Raw genomic sequence first — 25,268 nt, 5'->3', positions numbered from 1 at the left:
CCTCTTTCATGGTTCTCCCATTGTATAGGGTACTATGATAAAATTTGTCTTAACCATTTCAATTCCTTGATACCTTCAAGATGTATCAAATATTATTTTAATCAAAATTGACTTTGATATCATGACTTAATTCATTAAGTAAATCATATTTTTTAAGGGTAGATATCAATATGGATTGATATTGGTATAGATACCAAAAAAAATCCTAAATAACAAGCTCAAAATAAGATTGAATGTGAGCTTGATTGAACATAAAGCTTAAATTCATAAATCCTGAATTAGATAGATCTAGAGCAATAGTTATTGAATCTACAACTTACATAAAAATATATAATGTTATTTTCTAGAAACTCAAAACTTCCAGAAAGCCTTGGCAAACCTCAAGGCTTTCCATGCAAATAATGCCAAGGCCCGAACACAAGGGGAACTATCTAATATTCCACAATGGAAATAGTCGTTAATAGGCCTTCCCATGCAATCAAACAAATACAGATGAAATTCATGGCTTCAGATGACAATAGTACATTTAAGTCTCAATAAAGTAGTAAGCTCCAAAGTAAATATCTGGAATTGTTAGAGTTCTAACAGTCACTTCTATATCTATTGACTCCAGTGTCAATTGTTCTGTCTGGCATATGGGTGATATCGACCAACGGTTCTACTTCCTGAGCCTCCCCTTCCACTCCCATAAGCACCTCCAACGCCGCGTAATGAATTAAAACTACCACCATCACCATTGGCACCGTAACCATAACCTGCAGCTCTATAGCCACCCATCATTCCACTGCCATACCCACAAAACCCTTCGCCATCAGACGCAGGACGAACTCCATAACCACGGGCAGGATCTTCTTCATAGGCTCCTAAACTGCCAACCCCGTAACCTCCATAACGTCTACCATATTCAGAACCTCCATACGCAGCATACCCTCCAGGCCTACCGCTATAACCTCCTGCTAATATATACGGGTTGCTCCCTCCATATCCACTATAACTAACCCTAAAAGCTCCAACTCTACCATGAACGTAGGGAGGCCGACTATCAATCCCATAAATCGGAGCAGCGTCAGGCAAGGGCTTCTTGGGTTCAGCCTTCTTGATTTCAACCTGCTTTCCACCTACCTCAACCATTTTGCCTTTGGAAATGATTTCTTCAACAACCTGCTCACTGTCAAAAGTGATAAAACCAAAACCCCTGGACTTCCCAGTGCTTCGATCTCGCATGATCTGATGTTCTACAACTTTGCCGAATTTGTCGAAGTAGTTCTTGAACTCATCATCAGAAATAGCTTTGGGTATACCACCCACAAATATCTTTCTCGTCCTTGGACCCTTCGACGTATTTCCCCTTGGAATCGTTCTTTTGATTTCCACCGTTTTGCCATCGAGGATGTGGGTGTCCTCTATAACCTTGTCCACCACAGAGGGGTCGGCGTAAGTCACAAACCCGAATCCTCGAGGCTGCCCAGTGACACGGTCCTTCATGATAATAGAGTCTGTGAGTTCCCCATACCTACTGAAATGCTCTGTAAAAGCGTCTGTGGTGGTAATCCGAGAAAGTCCGCCGATGAATATTTTTCCAGGACCCGATGGCCGTTCCATGCTATCGTCCACATTCGAAGGCACATCCTGCGTTTTCTGGTCCTTTGAAGAATCCATAGCAACCGAATAAAAGACGACACAACTGAAAAAAAGGGAGGAAACCTACGTCTCCGATTGAGATATCGCAGAGCGGGCTAATGTTACGGGGAATATCTGTAAACCCTAATGCTGATGTAATGGAGCTTATTATAAAGAGTATTTTGGGTGAGCGATGAGGCGATTCTACACAAGCATGATTATTATTTATAGATGATTAAAACAAACCTAGTCCTCACCCTTCACAACCGTCGGCCCTCCAGAAATAAAAATGTTATTTAATGTCATCGTATATCGTTTCTAACCTCTTTAAATAATATTATTGTGGGAAAAGATAAATATGGTTAAAATAAGAATAAATGTGTATGTGTTTTATAATGAATGAATATTATCTTATTCCAAAATGAAATTATATGAAATTATTTTCATGGTAGTATCAATACCGTCCAAAATGAGTAACACTTTTTTTTTTCACTTTTGTCTACTTCACATTAAATCTAAATTTGAAAATGTGTCATACTATCAACTTTTTGACTTTTTAATTCAATATAATTCAACAAAATTTTTGAAAGATGGTCTAGTTCACATTAAATCTAAATTTGAAAATGTGTCATACTATCACTTTTTGATTTTTTAACTCAATATAATTCAACAAAATTAGAGTGATCTTAGAAAGCCATTCTAATAGAAAATAACAATAATATATTAAAGAATGTCAAGTAGTTTCTTATCTTCTCACTGCTCAGAGTTCCATAAGCCATTTCGGTGTTAATGGAGTCTTCATCATCCTTTATTCCTTCATATTAAATAAAAAATTAAATAATACTTAAGAAGCTTGATAAATTTGATTTAAGATGGATGTAAGGTCATTTGTTTTTGAAATGATGTTATGTATATATGTATAAATATAGTTACTTATTTTTACTTTAATTATTATTATTTTTTGTGGTGTAGAGATTTATATTCATAGTTATTACATAGAATTATTTTCAAGGACAATCATATTTACTAAACTCAAGTAGCCTTTACATGAAACCTTTGGTAGAATTATTCAATAGAAATAAAGAGGATTTTAACTTTGCATCTATCTTGATACAACTTTATTCTCTTCCTCATGAATTTTGGAACAACATATTCTAGAGGATATAGAAAGTGTTGTAGGGCTTTTTGTTATCCTTTCAAAAACAACAAGGTAAGGTTGCTACACCTCATATGGCCATATTTGTGTATACATGGAGCTAATGAAGTCAGTCTCAACTAGTGTCGAAATCAACAATTGTGATAACATGTAATGTCCCCAAGACTTTATTGCAATAATCAAAATTTAACTAGCATTCAACTAGCCTTCCAGAGGTAAGTTGTCTCTGCTCACACTCATATTTCTGAAATTTAATGTTAACTAGGTGATAAATTGTGTGTTGATTATAAATCGCTTGATTAATCTAATTAATTGCGTGTTATTATTTCGGGGCCATTACATAACATATGGGAACAACTCCTAAACTATGAACATATTCCCTTTTGTTTCAGGAAATACCATGAATGTGCTCATTGCTTTAGAGATTTTATGTATAATTTTCACGTAGCAACCCACGCAAGGAACATAAATAAAATATCAAGAAGTGATGCAGGTGGATATTGGTGGCCAACCACCTATTCCACTTGGACCCCCACAATTGTTTCTTTTAGTTTCCTCAATTGTAGCACAACTTACTATTTTTGGTAGTTTTTTAGGGCCTAAACTTTTGGAGCCATTTTGAGGGCCTAAAAGACATTTTTTTGGGAAAAAAAGAGATTAGAAATGAGGTATTATGGTAGTCAAACATAGATTGTATGCCAAATTTATGACCCGAGGAAGTTGATGTTTCAACTAACCCTAACGGGGCTCACAAGCTTTTGGCGCTTCATCTCCTAGGGTTAGATTTTTGGATGTTTAGTGTTTCCCATTGATTCTAAATGATATAAAGCCCTTTGAAACTCACTATAACATAGTTCAGAAGGCATGTAACCACCACATCTCTTCTGAAAGATAAGCTACCATCACCTGAACTAGTGTATTTCCATTCTGCATGTAACAATTTTCAGTAATTTGTTATTAATGAATTAAAGTTTTTCTTTCACTGTAGCTTTGTGCTTTTGTTTGTATTTGTATTTCATTTCCTTCCTACATAAATCCAAATTAGGAAGGCTTTACTAGAATTAAAAATAGGAAAAATATTTCCAAGAAAGGGAAAGGAGGCTTGTTGATCGAGGAAAATAGAGAAGGCAATAGATATATTGTTCTTCCAAAACTAGAGCAAGACCAAGCAAAGGTTGTTGAAAAAAGAAAAAGAATGAATGGAAACCCATCCCTAGGAAAAGAGTAAACTAGTTGTTTTGGAAATAATTCAAAAAATGGAGCATAAAAATGGAATTGAAGATATCGAAATGGGTGAGGACAAGAAAAACAACTTAGAGGAAGAGTATCTTAAGGAAATGGATTTAAAAGATTTGGATTTATAGATGCTAGCACTAGAATGGAAGACTAAAGATCTATTAGTGATTCTTGAAGAGGAAGTGAAAATCATTACAAAATATGATATAAATTCTTAGGAAATACTTTAGATGCAAGCCCAAGATAATCATTCTTCTCCTCCTTCTTCTTCAGTTTTTGGAGAAATTGTAATATAAAAAAAGAGGAAACCAAGCCTATAAAGGAAGATAAGAAAAAGGGTAAAAAAAGTATTAAACATCTCATAGAAGAAATGGAAAAATATCTAGTCAATATACGCAAGGTAATGCTAATGATAAAGAAACTCTTGAAAAAATAGAATTATGCAAAAACTCTTTAAAAATAGAATCATGCAGGAATCTCTAGATATTATGATGCTATAAGAAATTAATTTTTTTGTGGAATCAATGGAAAAAATCTCTAGGGAAGTATGGAAAAGTAGTCAACCACTCACAAATCATGTTCATGAAGCTTTGGGAGGCATGGCCATTCTTTGGAATACTTCTACAATTTCACTTCTTGTCTCATTCACTTCTCAAAGAACTATTACAACTAGATTCATTCTAATAGGATTCACATGTATTGGCCTCGTTACTAATGTTTATGGACCTAATTATTAGTTAGAAAAGAATATTCTCCAAAATATTTCCAAAAACATTAGAGGAAAATCATGGATCATTAGAGGATATTTTAATATGATAAAATATTTTAACGGATATAACAAAATTGAATGAAGATACTTATGTCTTGATAGACATTCCAAATATTCTAATATGATAGACATGGAAATAAACAATGGAGTATATACTTGGAAAAATAAAGGAGGGGAATATTCTCTAAATTTTCCACATTTGGATCCATTCCTTCTCTTTGAATCTCTTATTTTGGATTGAATTAAATTTGAAGGTTCTTTTCTACATTGCAATGGGCCAAATCATTGGTTGATAGGACTTTTGTTAGATTGGAAAGAGAGTCCGAAGCACAAATTCTTCATATTAAAATATTTTTGGTTAATGAAACCTTATTTCTTAAGCAACAATGAAGCTTGGTGGAAAGAATTAGAAAACATGGACGATAACATTATATAACACTTTTAGAATCACTTAGATGTATCAAAATAAAGATAAAGGAGTGGAATATTAAAGAATTAGGAAACATCCATAATAAAAAGAATGTACTAGAAAAGGAGTTGAAATCCTCGAAAAATTATCATTGAAGAGGTAAGGATGGAAAAATTGAACCACTAAGAAGCTATTATTCAACTCCAACTGTAAGAGCATCTTAAATAGGAGGATACTTTATGGAGGAAAAAATAAAAAATCCAATGGCTTAAAGAATGACAAAGGAATATCATTTTTTTCACAGATCTATGATTCAACATAGGTAGTGCAATAGACTTGTGAGCATTAAGAACTCTCAAAAGTATAAGATTGAAAATAATGAGGAAATAAATAAGGATTTATGTTGTAGCACCTACAACAACTCTCCAAAAATTTTCCTTTGCTTTGTTTTGGAGCCTCCCTCTTTGAAATCTTAGTAGTCGTCTTGCACTACGCAGGTACTTTTGTTTCAGTTGTTTTTATCTTTCGCTTAACAACTTGTGTTCACTTTCTTGTTTTTTTGACTAATGCAAGCTGACCCAACAACTTGGAAAACTGTGCCACCTAGAGGGCAACTTCCTTGCACTCAAGAATTGCATAGAGCAGCCTAACAATTGCCTTGCACTTAGTAATTGCACAGAGCAGGCAACCAACCTTGCTCTAGAAAATTACACATAGCAGGCCAACAACCTTGTTCTAGAAAATTGCACAGAACTTGTGAGACAGCGGGGGCCACTCACCCCAGAAACATCACGTAAGCGTTTCCTAAGGTATTGTCCTTGGCATGTGCTAGTAGGTTGCCCAGTTCTCTCCAGAAAAACACAATTCCTCCTTGCATGCATGATAACTATTCCCAAAAAAAGAAAAAAAAGAAAAAAGAGAAAAACCATCCCTAGATTTTAGGGATCTATTTTTAGCAACTCGGAGTTACATGCAAAGTTGATTTTAGAAACTTCCTGCCAACTGTCGCTTTTTCCTAGATTTGTGGCATGCACATCATAAACCCTAAATTTGACAAATATATTTAATGGATGCTCCAAATCTCATTCTTCACATTCGATCTTGGAGCTCTGGCATTCCCAAGACATCTAGGAACCTTTCGCATAGTCAACATAACTTTTCCAGGTAAGTTTTTCTTTTCATGTCTTTTGCCTCTTTTTCTATGACTTTTGATTTCTTGGCTTGTGTGAGTGTTGTTTTCCTTGCTTTAGTGAACGAATGCTAGCATTTCAATATGTTTTAACTTTTAGAAGTATAGTTTCTATTTTTTCATCACATTTCCTTAGTGTCACATGCATGACTCTATTATGCACTAACAATCACTGTTGCGGTGACTCCCTTCTACACTTGTTTGACTTATTTCTACACTTGCTTAGATTGCATGCATGTATATTCACTCTGATATGCACCATATTTACAAATTCATTTAGTACTTCGCATTTTGAGGTTGACCTTAGGTAGGTATGGGCTGCCTTGGCCCAGATCTTGCTTCTCGTGGCATGAACTACGAATTCCGAAAGTCAAGGCTCTACCTTCCCTCCAGTAATTGCATAGAGGGTGGCTAACAATGGCTCCCAACTATGTTTTGTGCAATCCTCAGAGACAGTGCCCAATCTTGCCAACTGGGACTGCACAATGCGTAGTTCCAGACAACAATCCAGCTAGACTGAACTGCATATTGCACAGTTCCAGTACATAGTCAGCCTCTTTGGACTGTGAATTATGTAGTTCCAATAAGTAGTAGGCCTTACTAGTAGCTGGGACCATGCAATGTGCAGTTCCAACTGACAGTCTCCTAGCCTTTCTAAGTCAATGTTGTGCAAACTTTCCCAACAGCCACCCAGTTTGCTACATGATTGATTCTTGAGTTTCTTTATGTTTTCAGATGACATTGTCTTGTCATGAGTTTCTTCTCTATCTCGAGGTACAACAGGTGTTGAGAATATTCTCAACAATATAGGTAACATGGCCTCCAAGAGAGTTGGACCAAAAGACAAAGTTGAAAGTAGTACCAAAGACGTGGTCGAAAGAGTGTCTATGATCTTGCCCATTTATGCAGACACACATCTCTTCATTGAGAAAGACATAAAGATCACATGGAAAGACATCAACACTATATTCATAGGAAATTTTGAGGACAATCTGGAGGACTGTCATGTCTATGTGAACATTCATAAGTCAGGATTGTACAAGGTTGCATGCAGGTATCCCACCTTCCTGTGCACAGACGTGATCCACTGGATTATCTCACACACTAATCTTGAGACAATGATATTGAGTAGTGTTAGTGGATTAGAGATTTCTACCTTCAGGGTAGAATATTATCAACAAATGCATCATTTTCCATAGCCAATGAACATGATGGATGCATCATTTTACACTCCCAACAACAACGCGAACACAAGAGACATCTTGAAGCATTAGGTAAGGGAGCCATCAAAGCTCAAGATGACACCCAACTAGATCTACAAGACAAAGACACTCAGGAAGGCTTACCAACTCTTGGTCGTCTGTGCATGTCACTTATATGGAAAAGAGAGTATGGAGACCTTCCCACAGAGTTGGGTTGTTATGTTGGATTAACTAGGAAGTGAAGGAAAACCTTTCAAATTGTCCAACATGTTGTCTCTCCAGCTGAAAGTCCATGTACCAAATAACCAGAGTTCGCCCAAGGATCAGCAAGCAAGATTCTTCATGTCCGCCTACCTGCTCGATGCAATCTGTGCCCATCAATAGTTTCCTAGCATGAGTTGGGCATGAACACCTTCATAGAATGTTGTGAATGTATATTGCAATTCTCTCTCAGAGTGCAGCTACTAAGGAGTGATGGATAGAATATCTGACCACTTCATTGCCCCTTTGTACACAATGATCTTTGAACATGATCCACCTTGCATGTCTCAGGCATAAATGGAGGTGTTGTTGAACATTGTAGATTAGTATGCCTCACCTGATGGCACCTTCATCAAGATGTACAACATGGAGAAGGCTCCACATTTGTTGATGAAGTTTTCCACAGAAAAGCTAGTCATGCACGTGGTTGCATACCACATCTCGACAGGATTATCAATTGGACTGCACAAGAATAATAAGGCACCATTGCCTATACTTCCTTTGAAAATTGGGTTTTATGTGATATGGATATTGAAATAACTGGATGGTGAGGTCGAGGACTTCAAGAAGTTTATATTTGGTACCAAGAGTTTCAATCCCTATGATATGCATGGCTTACGCAGGGACCACTGTATGAGAGTGTAATATCTTTGGATCCATGGGGTGTGTCATTCGTTGGAGGATTACCCTTGGAGATATTGCTATAACTCCTCTAGGCTCCACGAACTAATCAGCATGGTAGTAGAGTGGCTAGCACCACTCAAGGCAGCATCACCACAGGGAGAAACAACAATAGCAACAACAAGCAGAAAACTTGCGCAAGACAAAGGAAAGAGGAATATTTCTGAAAGTGCAGAGGTAGAGCAAAGATACAAGTTTAAGGAAGATCCACTGGTTTAGAGAGTAGCTTTGGAGATAGAATCAAATATGTGACAGGAGAGGAGTGCAAAAAACAAGAGATAAGAAAAGACTAGAAGAGACGAGAGGAATTTGTAGGAAATGGAGCAGAAGATGAAAGAAGAACAAGCGTTGTGCAAAAGAGAGAACGAAGCATAGAAGGAACATGAACAGGAGGAAGTGCAAGGAAACAGGTAGAAGAAAACATGCCAATGCATGTTGAAGATTAAGATCCAAAAATAGATGATGAACATGGTGAGAAACTACAGGAATAGGAACTTTCTCAATAGGATGAATTGATAGTAGAACCGATGGACATAGACGGTGTACAATCGTAACAAGATCAAGACACTGACCTCATGCCAAAAGCAACCAAGGTCGCCCCACTTGCTTCACCAACTACAGCAGTAGATCAAGTCACAAGTGAATAAGGGGATACCATTCTCCTGAAGGATAATCCAGGAATAGATGTGTACAACATAGCATTTGATGAGTCACAATAAAGATTTGTATAGGCATGGAGAACGCACATCCCGGATGAGCATGATTCACCTATGCAATTTGAAGAACATGTTATTTTGTCAAACATGTGAAGACATCCAACTACCTTGGCCAATACTACGAAGCCTTATTTTGAAGCCACAATCTCAAGTGTGAAGTTCTTTATAGAAGAAAATGAGCTCATGGCTAAGGAATTACAAGAAACTAGGTAGAGAGAGGAATAATCGACAGGATCTTCCAGAGCAGAGTTGATGAAAGCGATACATGCTGAAGTGTCAACTCTTGAGACAGTAATATAGAGACTGTATGATAGGTTCATCACCATGCACAAGGTAGATGTCCATCTACATGGTCACCAACAACGATACACCAAGATAGCGTAAACACTCACATATATAACTACCACTGTTGATCATGTACATACATGGGAAATGAAGTACAAGGGAGCCCCACTTCGCTTGCACAAGATGATGAAACCACAGGTAGAGTTGGACAAAGCACACAGCTGGAGTCTGATCCAGAACTATGAGAAACTCTTGCCGCTCATCACTAATGTTGAGGCTTTGTATGCACGATTGTTCAAGAGTTTGGATGTCGTGGTGAGAAAGAATGACACCCTATCAATTAGAATACTCACTAAAACCAAAGAGAAGAAGCAAGTCCGACTGGAGCTTGACATGTACTTTGATCAATTGATGCACATGGACACCAATGCATATTTTTAGATCAGTGCAGAGAATACGTTGAGATATGTCATTGTTTTCACTGTGCTGAAGACTAAGCTACGCATGTTACAAGACGAGTTGGATAGAGGTTCCAAATAAGTATACGAGGAAGCAATGGAGGCAAGAGTTCATTTCCAGAAAGACATCATCAAACAGTACGCAGACACCATTATGCAATACTAGGCTTCGAATTAGTTCATTATCAAAGATCACAGAGAGGTGGTTGACGGGTTGGTCTTTCCACAACCGTCTAAGCCTTAGTGTTGTCTTATCTAGCTAACTCAAGCCTATTTTTTCCCACATGGGTATATGTGGAAAGTGTATTATTTTTGTAAACATGACGTAACTGAAATTCCAAGTGTCATTAGTGGAATGTAAACAATCATATGTAATGTGCAGAGTTATATGTAATGAAGTTGAAGAGCCATGAGGGTAGTCCAAAAGTCACAAAGGGGAATGTGAACGGTCACCCCACCCTTTGTTATAAATAGAACCTCACAACTCATAGAACATGATTTTGGGAGCCAAGATTTTGCTAGGCATTGCTTAGAGAGGGCTTGGAGAGTATTGTGATGAGCCTTGGCTTCTCCACGGTGTAGGGTGAGGACATCGCTTTGGAGGAGCAGGTAATGTTAACTATAATGTTCCACTATTGGGGCTAGTGGCTATCATGGTTGTATGTATGGATGGAACTTTCAGTTTATATATAATATAACATAGCCAACATGTCTTCATGCATATGTTGTTATTGTAGTTCGACTATTCTGGTTACTTTAGCAATTTATGTTGTTTCACTTACACATTTGTGTATGAACTATTTTGTATATGATTGTATGAATCTTGTTGAAGTTGTGTTGTTGGTTTAACCCATCACTTTGGATTGTCAACTATTCTTCTTTCCAACTTGTGATGTCATTCAACTCGTGTGTTCCTTTTAGGCTGCCTACTATTAGAGGCATCTAAGTGATATACTTCTTCCCCCCCTCCATGTGTTATAACCTCCCCATGCATCCCTCTCGACTCGCCGCAAGGTGACACACTTGCTTCCGACAAAGTTATCTTACTTACCTCTACTCATTATCGCAGTCAAGGCATAGCTTTGTTGGGACTCCTACTCCAAAAGGTCTAAGGTGTAGATGGGAGTTCTTATCGGGGAGATCCCTTGACTTGTTGGCGGGTCTAGTACCACCAATATTTTTGGCACTAGAAGGAGGGCTAGATGACAAGCTGAGTCCTCAAAGTTTGTTTTGAATCTCTGCACATCTGTCATGACTTACTATACAATTAATCCTCTGACATGTCTGTCTTATGGAAATGATTTTGAGATATCGGAGGAGCTTTGGAAGGACTTGTCACATAACACATACGATTATGAAGGTGGAGTAGCTTTTCTTAGGCACAATGTTTCCTTCACTCACTTTTGTGAAAGGCATGAAATCATTGAGGATTACATTGCCTGCTCTCTATTCGCATTTGCACTTCATGGGAATGCACTGATGTGGTGTGTCACACTGTCCGATGCCTCTATTCACTCTTTTGATCAGTTGGTTGGATAGTTGACAAGTTCTTTCTATCACTATGATTGTTAAGCACTCAAAAATAAAATTTTGCAATTACGAAAAGAACCTGATGAGTCCCTTGTGAAATTTTGGGATTGCTTTCGTAATATTTCATTTCAAATCCTTGAAGGTGAAATTGATTGGAAGTTTCTTTGTGAAATATTTCGGTATCTTCTTCACATATTTAATTATCCACATATATTAGAATCATTCGAACATCTCCCAAAATACCTCGACGTTAGAGCTACAAAATATAAGACAGACAAGGTTGCTTTCACAAGTGAACCTCCATCCAGTTCTCATCAAACAGCTCTAGCTCTACAGTGTGAGGTGGGAGAAAGTGTGTGCACATATGTTGAACTGTCACATCCTCCCACCCTACCTGCTCTAGATATCTGCACAGATTTTCTTTACAATCCTGTTGGTTGTCATAATGTTTCGTTATCTCAACCTCTGTCCTCTAATTTTGTTGATCCTCTGGATTGTACTATGTTGTGTTCTCCCATTCCAGACACCACACTTGTTGTTCATGAGGATCAAGTTATCGACAGAGTTGGTGATGAGAAACCAACCTATGCTGTCATTTATGATGGGTTTGTGTGGGAAGCTGAAGAAGAACATGTGGTGAAGGATGAAATCCTTCTGTCTACACCTCATCCACTATTTCCTGACATCTTTTGTTATTCTGTTGTTTCTGGTTTGTCTTGTGAGAATCCATCCCTAAATGTTTTTTATTCTGATCATTCACAAAAAATACCGGATGTTAGTTTGTCATTTGATCATGGAGAAGACACATATTTCTTTGCAAGTCCTCCCAATCTATCATCTTTTCTTTCTCAAAACAAAAAGGGTGAACATTCATGATTTTAATCAAACCCTTTGTATGATTCATTAGATCATGAGGATGTCAATGAACATATTCAATTTTATGATCATGACTATCATGATCCCTTTACTCTTTCATTCTATCATGATGATGATTCATTCATTGTAAATCTTTCTAAGCCACTCGTATTTGATGATCTACTTGATGATGAAGTGGAAACTTCTCAAGCTATCGAGGCACTTCAACCCACATTGATGGTTATGTTAGGTCCTCATTTTCTTGAGGTCATTTCTAATTCCGATAAGAAATTTATTGAAATAACGAAGGCTCCCCACCACTCTCCTATTTATATTGAAGATCAATATAGTTCACATATTTCACATACTCCACTTGAATCACATGAACCCATCGCTCGTGTATTGGAGGAATCATATACAACACACACTCTTGAAAAGTCTATGTTGTCTTTCTTTTTCATGTTTTCTCATTTATCATGGTCAAAAGAGTGTGTATGATTATTGTATGTGCACAATGTGTTGCATCACCATGATATGTCCGCATAATGCTTATCTTGTGCTTTTACTCATTTCTTTTCTGTGGACACTTTTAAACTCAGAGCCTGTTTGCCTTCACTATTATATATTTCTTGTTTGTTGGTTTAAATGCTTATATTTATTGTTAACCAAGACTTAACCAACATGGGTCAACTAATGCGATGGTGGCTCCATTGGAAATATCACTTTATGTGAGTGGACACATGCATTGTTTAGTTTAGGAGTAGGATTATTGTTTGCCTTTATTTTGTTTTGTTTGCATTTTCCTTTGAATTATTGTTTGCATTGCATTTCTTTCTTGCTTACTTGGTTTGCTTTCTTTTACTTCTACTCTTTGCTTGTTTGCACCCATAGGTTTAGTTTTGCATGAAACCGTGTGTGGATCATGAGACAAGCAAGGTGAAGTACAGGAGGATGTGTACAACTATCAACACTTGGTTATCTGTTGTCCTCTCTCTTTATGAAGGGCTTGTTTTCTTCAGTTGATGATACCCTAATGGAAAATATGTTATGTTCAGATTGAGTCTTGGTGAAAACACAACACTTTCACTTTTGACTAGTGCCACCTACTCTAATAAGTTTTTTTGGGTTAACTATTGTCAGTTCAGTCAAGTAGAGTAAGGTGAGGGGAAAAACATTAACAAGTATGTCAAAGGTATATATAACATACTTCTCTGAAGGGACAACCTACTTTTCTCTCAATAAGTCAGGATCCCTCTTTTGCCTCTGAAAATGAATAAGTGTGTGTGCACAGTTCTTTAAAAAATGAGAAAAATATGAAAAATGAGGAAAAAAATAAAGGTGAGAGAAGAGAAAGGATTCTTGCAAAGAGAGGTGATGCAAGTAACTCCGCCTGGGTACAGACCAGGCTCGCTGGCAGCGGAGTGATGCTTGTGTCCTTGTGTGACACTACCGGGGTAGTGTTTAGGCCTTTTGGTGGCAGAGAAACACCAGAGATGAAACTAAGACTATAACATTTATATTAATTGTGCACCAATATACCTCTCATCCCCAATCAAAATAACTCAGTTGGCTTGGCTTGGTATGTGTGCTAACCGATCGAGAGAATGGTAGGGAATATATCTTTAACTCAAGCTTAGTATTGAAGCCATGATGATCAAAGAATAAAACAATACTTCCGTAGTTAGACTCACTTTTCACAAAACAAGGTCCATAGAGAGAGCTAGAGTTCTACCACTGTGTTGCCAATGTTGTAGAGGCTACAACCACCCTCCAAAATTTCACCTTCACTTCATTTTGGAGTCTCCGTCCTTGAAATATTAGCATGCATGTTCTACTTCTTAGGTACTTGCGTTAAATGTGTTTTTATATTTTTCTTAACAACTTGTGTTCACTTTCTTGTTATGTTGACTAACCTCAAGCTAACCCAACAACTTGGTTCACATCCAGTCTTGTGTTGTCTAGGAAAATTGTGCCATCCTAGAGGGCAATTGCCTTTCACTGAAGAATTGAGCATAGTAGCCTAATAGCTACTTTACACTCAAAAATTTCACAGAGTAGGCAATCAACCTTGCTTTGGAAAATTGAGCAAAGTAGGCCAACAACCTTGCTCTAGAAAATTGAGCAGAACTTGTGAGACAGTTGGGGCCTCTCAGCCCAGAAACATCACATAAGCGTTTCCTTAGTTGGCTTCCATTGCATGTGTAGGTAGGTTGTCTGGATCCCTCCAGAACAATGCAATTTTCCCTTGCATTCATGGAAGCTTTTATCGTAAAAGAAAAAAATAAAAAGAGAAAAAAAGATCCATAGATTTTCGGGATCTCTTTTTAGTCACTGGGCATTACATGCAAAGTTGATTTTAGAAACTTCCCTCCAAGTGTCACTTTTTCCTATATTTGTGGCATGTGCGTCATAGACCCTAAATCTAAAACATCTATTTAATGGATTCCCCATAGCTCATTTTTCACATTCGGTTTTGGAGCTCTGGCATTCCCGAGGCATCTGGGAACCTTCGACATAGTTGGCACAACTTTTCTGGGTAAGTTTTTCTTTCCAGTCTTTTGCCGCTTTTGATTTCCTGGTTTGTGTGAGTGTTTTTTTTACTTGTTTTAGTGAACAACCGCTACCATTTCAATTTTTGTTTTAACTTGTAGAAGTGTCGTTTCTAGTTTTGCATTGCATTTCATTAGTTGCTCGTGTATGACCTTGTTCTACACTAATAGTCGCTATTGTGGCGAATCCCTTCATGAGCTTCATTTTTTTTCCTGTTCAACTAATTTCTAAGCTTGGTTGGATTTCATTCATGTCTATTCACTCATATCTGCACCATCTTTTCACATTCATTCAGTTCTTCACATTTTCAGGTTGCCCTTGGTGAGATCTGGGCTTCCCTCACCCAGATCTTGCTTCTCCCAACATGCACTGTGTATTCCCAAAAGTCAAGGCTCCACCTTGCCTCTAGGAATTGCATAGAGGTTACATGACAGTGGCTCCTAGTTTTGCTTTGTGCAATCCTGGGAGAGAATGCCCAGTCCCACCCACTAGGACTGTGCAATGCACAGTTCCAGCCATCCACCCAGCTAGACTGAACTATGCATTCTGCAGTTCCAGTCCACATTCAACCACTCTGGACTGCACATTACATAGTTTCAATTAGCAACAATCCACACTGGCAGTTGGGACTACACAATGCATAGTTCCAGCTGACAGTCTCCCAACCTCTTTGAGTCAATGCTTCGCAATCTTGCCCAACAATCACCCAGTTTGTTGCATAATTGATTACTGAGTTGATTTATGTTTTCAACTAACATTGGCTTTCTGTAAGTGTCTTTTCTATCTCCAGGTACAACAGGTGTTGGGAATCTTCTCAACAGTACATGTAACATGGCCTCCAAGAGAGCTGGATCAAAAGACAAAGTTGAAAGCAATACCAAAGATGTGGTTGAACAAGTGTCTACGGGCTTTGTTACCAGGAAAACTAGTGTCTATTCAGAACTGCTAGTCCCACTAAGACGGGTAGCTATCTTAGAAACAAACAAACTAAAGTCACTTGTGCTTTCCTTTACAAGAGATAGATGAGAAAGAATCAAAGAGTACCAACCTCAGTCTTTCGCTTAGCTCCTTGCTTATTTCCTTTCCCCTTCAACAGAATCTCGCAACTGCTTCCTTACTTGTCCCGCTTCAAAGAGAACCTGTAGAATCACAGCAACATAGTACCATCAAAGCATAGAGATCTATCACTATAAACAATATAGGATCGGATATATATTGACCATACAAATCCATATATCAACACATTATTCAGAGATACACAAGAATATGGAGGAAAACTCAAATAGCTTTATTAATAAAAGTAGTAGAAGAGAGGATTACAACCACTTGGTCTGACCCAGTGCCATCCAACCAGCTTGAAAGACCTCTTCACCTCATACAAAGAAAGATCACCCAACAATGTCTTCAAAGAGAAACCAACAACACTTCTTTGCAAATAACCAAATTCCAACCTTTCGATCTCTGGGATGAGGGATCCATATATAGATATTTGCAGGGGGGTGAGTCAGCTTCTGGGATTTTGATTAGTGTCATCTCTCTGATAGTTCTTGGTTACACTTGGATATTTCATGATCTCTTACTCATCCTTGGGCGAATTCAGGGAGGTAAGTGTCAAATGAGCAGCTTCTAGAAGATTCTCAGGGTCTCCACCTAGCAAACGGCTTGTGCCATTTGTCTACTCTCACTCATCGCACCCTACAGAAGGAATTTCCAGTATGCATCGCACTTTTTGCATGTGGCAGGTGAGATGCATCGCACCCTTAGCATTGGGAAATTTATGGTGATGCTTTGACCAGTTCTGAGTAGTTTTTCATGGAGAACTTCTGGGAGATGATGTAATCAGCTGACCTTGCTCCTTTAGGGTATGAAACAACACTTTTAGAGACTTAGAAGCCCTTGGTTTATGGACATATGTGATTGGGGTTGCAGTGCCAAAATATGTCTATAACAGTTGCCCCCTAAAGCATGAGGTCGTAAGTCTTTTGATGTCGGGTGAAATGCTTTATAATGAGGATGTGAGGTTTTCCGATCTGGACGGTGACTTGTAATAAGATACAATACAATACATTATCTTCATAATATTTTCATGATCTGGCTGAGGCGGGCATTCCCATGCTCAGCTTGATAAATTCATTTTCATGTACATAGGACAAACAACCGTCTATGTGCAGACTGATTATTCTGGTAGAGCCATCATCCCTTAGTTTGGATGATTATCTGTGCAGCAATGATGTACATTTGATGTCTTTATTTTCCTAAATATATCACAGCCCGGATGGATGAAACTAGATCCGAGGTCTTCAAAACTCATTCAATCGTCTCCCGAAAGTACAAGTCGATCCATGTGAAAATATGTTCAGATGTTGAACATGGAAGGACATTTCCTGATTACTAGCCGATGATATAAGCTGTTAACAGGCACGAGAGGAATCACTGATGATGATGATGACCCTCAAGGTATTGCAGTACAATTCACGTGGTGTGAATACATGAGTCAATGTTGAACACCACGCAAAATATTTCGGTCGAAGGCCATTAATGTAAACCTGTCGCCAGAAGTGAGAAACTTGCCATTGAGGCATGCAAGCTTCAAAGTACTGAAAGGGTTGTTCCTAGGTCGGATTCTTGGATAACGAGCTGATGTCAACAAGAAGTGACCTATCGTAGGAGGGCATTGATGGATCCCACATCTATGACACAGAACGGAGAAAATGATTTTGTAGAGGTGAAAACGATCTGATGATACAAGGTTCAGGGTGGCAGTCATGAAAGAATCAAGTGTGAAGGTATTGCAGCGGATGAGACATAAGCTAGGTAGGTGAATTCTCTGAGCGACTTCTCTTGAACATACTGGCAACACTGAAATGGATTGGTAGAATTAATTCCAAAAGTGGATGGTACGATGGACCAATGGTGATGTGACCAGTGAATGGAATAACCCAACCCGACTCAACCATGGTGATGGAGTGAAAGTGTCATGTTCAAGAGCGACTTGCTATCAATAAAGTTTCTTCAAGCTTTCTTCCCAATTTTCCCCAATCATTTCTAATGAGTACCTCTTTATTTTGTCAAGCTTGAGGAGGATAACATATGCTTGTTCTATAATTTTCCCTTCGGGCAAAGCTGTCGCTATGTTTTAACGAGCCTAGCGATAGTGAAACTCGCTCTTGTCTGAATGGACAAGTTTGTCGCTATTGTTTTAACCAGTTTAATGACAAGGATAACTCGGTCCTGTTCAATTTTAAAGAGTCTGAAAAGAGAAGGAAATGAAACTCCAATATTCCTTTTTTGTAGTGTAATCCCTTAAGTCCGAAAAAGTATAAAACAATGCGAAAGGGATGACTTTTCGATATTTTAACGAGCCAAACAAGACAAATGCTCAATCGTTTTGTGTAATAATCCCTCAGGTCCAAAAAATATTAAAATATAGAGGAGGGATGGCACTTCCAATCACTTTAACAAGCTAGAGAGGCCAATTGCTTAGCAATATTTTCATATTTTACGAGTCAGATGAAAAGAGCTTAAAGGAGACTTGTTTTTTAGGAACGAGTGATATTTTTGGGTAGCAGTTGGTTCCAGCTGAGGGTTGGAACTTTCCAATCACGACAGTGTTAAGAAGATGGCTAATAGAATCACTCTTCAATTTTAGAGATTCTGAAAAGAGATGGAAAGGAAACTCCAATATTCATTTTTCGTAGTATAATCCATTAAGTCCGAAAAAGTATAAAACAATGCAAAAGGGATGACTTTTCGATATTTTTAACGAGCCGAACAAGACAAACGCTCGATATTTTTGTGTAATAATCCCTCAGGTCAAAAAAATATTAAAATCTAGAGGAGGGATGGCACTTCCAATCACTTTAACGAGCTAGAGAGGCCAATTGCTTGGCAATATTTTCATATTTTATGAGTCAGGTGAAAAGAGCTTAAAGGAGACTTGTTTTGAGGAACGAGTGATATTTTTGGGTAGTAGCTGGTTCCAGCTGAGGGTTGGAACTTTCCAATCACGACAGTGTTAAGAAGATGGCTAATAGAATCACTATTCGCAGCTATTCCTCAAAAGGGGTAAACAATCAAATGGAGGCGTATGATCAGCTAAAACAGAGTGGAGGTGATAATAAGAACATGACGAAGGCTCAAAAGTTGATGATAATGCGTTCACAATGGTTATTTACCGGAGGCAGGTTCATTTTTTAACGAGCTTAAACTCTGGTGGAACATATGCTCCTTGCTAGGTTTAATTTTTAACAAGCTTGAACTTTGTATAAAATTGCTCGTGCTAATGGTCATTGATATTCGATTCACCGTTAACACTATGTTCTTTTGACGGTCGTACTACCTGTTCAATTGCTCCATCAAACTGATTAGAAATAAGGACATATGATTAAAAAATGAGTTGAAAAGCTAATACCCTACTTAAATTATGTGAAAGGTAACTTAAAAATAGTTTTTAACCCCTCATTTTACCATTTCATTTGGAGTTGTGACTGTTGGAGCTGTGGAGGTGTTTTCCCCCTTGATTTTCATCAGCTGATTCTGGGAGATTCTATGGATGATTTTCAATGCAATCTGGACTAGGTAGGAGCTAAACCTGAGCTCTTCAATTGCATTCTTTCCTTTTTGAATTCTGAGCATGTTTTCCTGCCTTTTTGGGCCCCTAGGGTTTGAACATTTCATTATGTCCCCATATCACCAAGTATATATCGAAAAGTACGATGCATCCTAGACTGGCCACTGGTCAGTTAGGATGCATCTCACCTAGTGCATAGCTAGGGTATAATGGGCGCAAGGAGGAAAACTTTTGCACTGATTTTTCATGGAAATTTTGCTTGTTTTTTGCCAAATCAGGGTCCTAATTCTTCTCTTGTTTGCTTTTCACAGATTCATCGGAGCAAAAATGGTTGTTACATGGCATGAACATGAGCATGAAGAAGAGGACATGGTTTCCCTACATGATCTAGGTACGGTAACTGCATTGCAAAACTGTAGCTTGCTCAAGTTCTTCCGCATGTCTAGCATGAGGCAACAAATAAGCTTGTTGCAATATTTCCTTGATGCATGGGATCCTACCAACCAAGTGTCTCAGATAAGAGGCAAATCCATCCCCATGACTGTTGAGGACATCTACTTTTTGACTAGTTTATCGAGTACATCTCACTTGGCCTACCACCACTGACTGAGCCACGGATGCAGAGATGGGTTGACCTTATGGCCAAACATTCTAGTCAATCGTAGGTTTCATTCTATGATGCTTTCTTCGAGTGGTTCAACCGTCAGTAGATGGTTTATGCCAAGTATCCATATGTTGGGATGGATTTCTGGGGTGGCCCAGATTTGGTGCTGCCGGTGGCGAGCAGTGGGGTGTCATAGGTAAAACTTTTTGACCATATCTTTGCTTATTTATTTTTATAATGTTCTTATGTTTTCTAAATATTTATCAAGACTAATCAAAACTCATGTGCTTATGCAGATATCAGGCCAGTGCGACCAGAAGTGCACTCGAGAGCAACAGTTGTCGTTCCAGCAGGAGAGGTTGTAGGGAGGGCCATTCTTCGTGACCTGGATGTATCCGAGACCCTTGCGGTGTTACAGGATCAGATCGAGGGTCTCACCCTTGGTATTCCGGATGTGAGGACTGATGAGCTACCTCTGAGATTATAGCACCATACCACTGGTGTGCCAAGCCGATGAAGTAGGCTCTTGCACATGATTTCACAAGCGGTGACTAGTTATCACCAACACCATTAGATTAGGGTTCCCCCTTGCATTTTGAGTTTTTGGGTCATATGACTGATTTTTTCTTGGACACAGAACACTATGTACAAACTATAAACAGTTATATATATATATATATATATATATATATATATATATATATATATATATATATATATATATATATATATATATATTATTTTCATAGCTTTATTTCAGTTAAGTTATATGATCCTGATGCAGTTATTGATAAAATGCTTTTCTTTTACAAATGTTGCAAATGTCTATCTAACACATAATTTGCTAATGAATCGGTTAATGTGTTTAAGTTTCTGGAAATATGTTGATATTGAATATAATCGAAGTGCCTTTCCAAAATCTTGTCCCTTAGGAACATGTGATAGATAGCTAGATTTCGTGTTAGAAAATTATATATTATGGAGCAATGGAACACATAAAATATTGTAGAAATATAAACACAGAAAACACACAAAACAAGAGAGACACAGATATACATGGTTCACCCAGTTTGGGCTACGTCCACCCTGAACAACCAGTCCTTCCTTTCTATTATCCAGCAAAATGAAGAGACACAACCTACAGCAAATCTGCTGTAATATCCTCTGTTTTCTCTCACAGTCTCACCTCTCTATTTCTCGCTCACATAATACACATCTATTTCACAGCCTCAAATACAATACCCTCATACAAATAGAGGGGTTTCCTTCTAGGGCAAAAAACCATAAACTAAACATAAGTTCTACCATCAAATCATCCGCCTAATGAACGACCTAGATTGACTAGAAAATACTATACTTTTACAAGGTAATTTTACATTTGTTTTTAGCTTCGGGGTGCTGCCCCCGAGCCCCTGGACCCCCACAGGGGGGACAAGTCCCCCCCGCACCCCCCGCGTGGAGGGGTGTACAAGACTTCCTAGGGTATACATCTGGCTGAAATAAAGACCTTTGAACAATCATGCTCCACACACAACATTTCGAATGGAATAGATGCCTGTAAGCTGTAGAATGATAAGCTGCGAGTCTAGCCTGATGACAAGTTGGTGTATGCCATGCACGATGGCATCAGAGAGGAGTTCTATGAACGCACTATATTCAGCGATGTTGTTCGTTGATTGACCAATAGTCGCCTCTCTGAAACTCACTAACTCACCGCTTGGATCAAAGATGACTGAAGCTGCAGAAGATAGGTTCTGTGTACTACGACTCGCCCCGTCAGGTATCCAACAAATGACTCCAATGGGTTCGACATCTACAACAAAATGCAAAATTGGATTACCCAACCAAAACTATCACTCTTAACGAAAACAAAAATGTAACAAAAGCATATGAAGAGGTTACCATGCCCAGTCAAGCATAGTAAAACTTAAGGTACAACCCGTTTCGGTGTTGTGACAGTGGAATCTTGTCATGATCTACTAGCTTGTAGGCTCCTTTTGCTAATGCATGTTTAAAAATGTAGGGACCCATCCATAAAGAATGGAACTTACCTGCTCCCAATTTATCAGATTCTTGATCATAAAGCAAGACCGGGTCACCTTCTGAGAAAACGCGGGGTTTGACATTCTTGTCAAATTGTGCTTTGATTCATTTCTCATGTGATTCATTAGCGAAGGCGGTGTCACGACAGGTTTCATCCAGTTGGATTAACTCTAAGAAATGAGCCTCTTCCTCTGAAATTCCAGGGAGGATGTCAGCTGCGAGCTTAAGGGATGAAATTTTGCATTGAACTGGTAAGATTGCTTCCAGGCCATACACCAGCTGAAAGGGCGTAAATCGGTCGCATTTCTTACTAATGTTCGGTATTCCCACAAGGCTGAGTACATGATTAGGTGCCAAATCCGTTTATGGACTCCAATCATCCTTTGTAGCATGCGGTTCATGACTTTGTTGATCGCCTCAACTTGCCCGTTAGCTTGCGGATAATAGGGAGTAGAGCTATCATGGGATAGTCCTAATTTGGCGGCTAATTCTACCGTCATGTGATTACGGAAATGCGATCCATGATCTGTGACTATAGCTTGTGGAACGCCAAACTTGGAGACTACATGATTGAAAAAGAAAAGAGCGGTTGTTTCGTCGCTATTGGTTAAGGTAGGCATCACCTCAGCCCATTTTGTAAAATAGTCAATAGCGAATATGATATACCCATGCCCCCGAGTCGAGGTGGGGTTACATTGCATGAAATCTATGCCCCATTTGGCGAATGGCCTAACAGCAACTACTGGCTGCAGAGGTGCGGGTGGTATTCTGGTTTTGTGGTTGAAGATTTGACAAGCATGGCAACTTTTGACTGTGGTTATGCAATCTTTGAACATTGTTGGCCAGAAGTATCCCGCTTGTAAAATCTTTTGTGCCGTAGCATAACCAGATTGATGCCCCCCACATGCGCCTGAATGAAAATCATTCAGTACTTTTTCAGCCTCCTCATTCGTGAGGCACGTTCACAGAACTGTATCGACACCACGACGGTAAAGCGTATCATTGACGATCATGTAGTATTATGCTTGGTATCGAGTACATTGTTGTTCTGAGCGAGAGGTATTAGACCTATACGTTTGGGTTTGGAGATAAATGATTATATCTCCATACCACGGATCGCTTGAAGATATCAGAAACAAAAGTTCATCCATGATTGTTGCTTTAGATGTTGAATCGTTGGACGACAATGGGAAATCACATAGTAACTCCGCGAAAACTAGAGCTTTCTTTGATTTGGATTTTACGAATTTTAGATCAAACTCGTGCAAAATTGCTATCCACTTTGAATATTTTCCCCCAAGCAACTGTCTCGACAAGATGTAAGTCATGGGGTTGCAATCTTACAAAATGGTAGTTTTTTGAAAGAGAACATAGTGTTGAAATCTCTGTATTGCTTGAACTACTGCGAGAGCCAGCTTTTCAACATAGGAGTACTTACTTTCTGTATCATTTAATTTTTGACTTAAATAATAAATAGGATGTTCGATTCCATTGTCTTCTTGAACTAAAACCATTGCGATGGTCGTATCTGCTGCAGCCAGATACAAGTTAAAGTCTCTTTGATAATTTGGAGTGTACATTAATGATGGTTTTATTAGGGATTCCTTTAGGGCATCAAAGGAAGCTTGCACGACCTGATCCCAGTTGAAGGGTATTTCTTTTCTCAAGAGACGCATATAACCTTTAGCAAGTTCGGCATAATTTGGAATGAACCTCCTCAGAAAGTTTGCTTTCCCTTGGAGTTTCTGAATCTGAAGCAAATTTGAAGGTGGAGGCAAATCGATGATTGCCTGAACCTTGCATGGGTCGAGACGAAGCTAGTCCTTTGAAACTACAAAGCCAAGTAAATGACCAGAACTGACACAAAACGCACACTTGTGCGGATTGAGTCTTATTTTGTAGTGTCGGCAACGTAGAAATATTTCTCTCAAATGTTGCGGATGATTGGTCCGCTTTCGCGAGTGAGCCGGAAGATCGTCGAGGTATGGTTGAACGATGTTCTTGATGTCATGGAAGGCATAATTCATTGCCCTCTAAAAAGTTTCCCCTGCGTTCTTTAAACCAAAAGGTAGCTTACGGTACGCGAATGTGCCCCAAAGACAGATAAATGCAGTCTTTGACTGGTCCTGTGGGTGGATATTAATTTGATTATACCAAAAAAATCCATCCATAAATGAAAAGATTTCGCATCTAGTGCATTCATCAATTATCTGGTCAATGAAGGGTGTAGGATAGTTATCCTTTGGAAAAGCTTGATTTACATCCCCGTAATCAACACACACTCTAATTTTTCCTCTTTTTCAACACAGGAACAATGTTCGATACCTAATCAGTTAGAGGAACCGGGTAAATGAAACCAACATGGGGAAGTTTTTCAACTTTTTCCTTGATGGTAGCGGCTTTCTTTGGGTGCACCTTCCGAAGCCATTGTCTTACTAGTTTGACATCTCGATACCTTTTAATTTCGTGTTCAACTATGCTTGAGTCAATGCTTGGAATTTCTTCATATGACCATGCAAAGACATCTCTAAACTTGCGAAAGAGAGCTTAATATACTTCTAGTTCTAAAGAAGAAAGAGATTTTCCGACATGAATATTTTCTACAACATCTGGTTTTGTCAAGATATTTATGGCAATAGTTTCTTGAATATTGGACAAATTTCACTCGGAATCCACCGTATTTATAGTATTTGGTAGAAAATCAAAAAATGATGGATGATTAAGGTCGTTGGAGTAATCTTCGTTGTAATCCGGAAGATGGGAACGATGGTGGTAATCTTCCCATGGTGCCCCCTCTATGTTCATCGACTGAGAAATTCCTTCTTCCATAGAATGTACATGCGACCAAGGATCTAAAGAGGTACCTGACTCCTTAGACCTATCTACCCAAATGCTTGATGAGCGTTCATTTGGGTTTGCCTCCCATGCCGAGAATATTGATTGCTACAATACTTCTATTTGGCTTGGAGGCAATACCTGGTGATGATCCATGCTAACATCGTGTTCGGATACCTTCTGAATGGAAGATACCATATTGCAGGTTCCCACTGTGGCCAGTTCTGCTAGGTTGTTTGGAGGCGGTAGGGAAAAAGTACCCATCAATGTAGGGTCTTTTACCAGGCCTACTCCGATAT

The 25,268-nt window shown here is 38.6% G+C and overlaps 1 protein-coding gene across 1 annotated transcript; it reads right to left on the bottom strand.

Moving 5' to 3' along the window:
- Window positions 1-615: 615 nt before the first annotated feature.
- Window positions 616-1,659, bottom strand: LOC149161846 (heterogeneous nuclear ribonucleoprotein 1-like). The gene has a single exon (XM_089435023.1). It carries the CDS (start codon window positions 1,657-1,659, stop codon window positions 616-618), a length of 1,044 nt encoding a protein of 347 aa, XP_089291149.1.
- Window positions 1,660-25,268: the final 23,609 nt, after the last annotated feature.

The sequence above is a fragment of the Pinus tabuliformis genome, chromosome 5_2 (assembly GCF_031772625.1).
Source record: "Pinus tabuliformis cultivar Carrire ecotype Pingquan chromosome 5_2, CPIR1, whole genome shotgun sequence".
Classification (NCBI taxonomy): domain Eukaryota; kingdom Viridiplantae; phylum Streptophyta; class Pinopsida; order Pinales; family Pinaceae; genus Pinus; species Pinus tabuliformis.
This window is presented reverse-complemented; position numbering and strand designations above follow the sequence as displayed.

Bases quoted from the DNA above. Each gene is read 5' to 3' on its own strand.
- LOC149161846 (XM_089435023.1), bottom strand. From the start codon at position 1,659: ATGGATTCTTCAAAGGACCAGAAAACGCAGGATGTGCCTTCGAATGTG.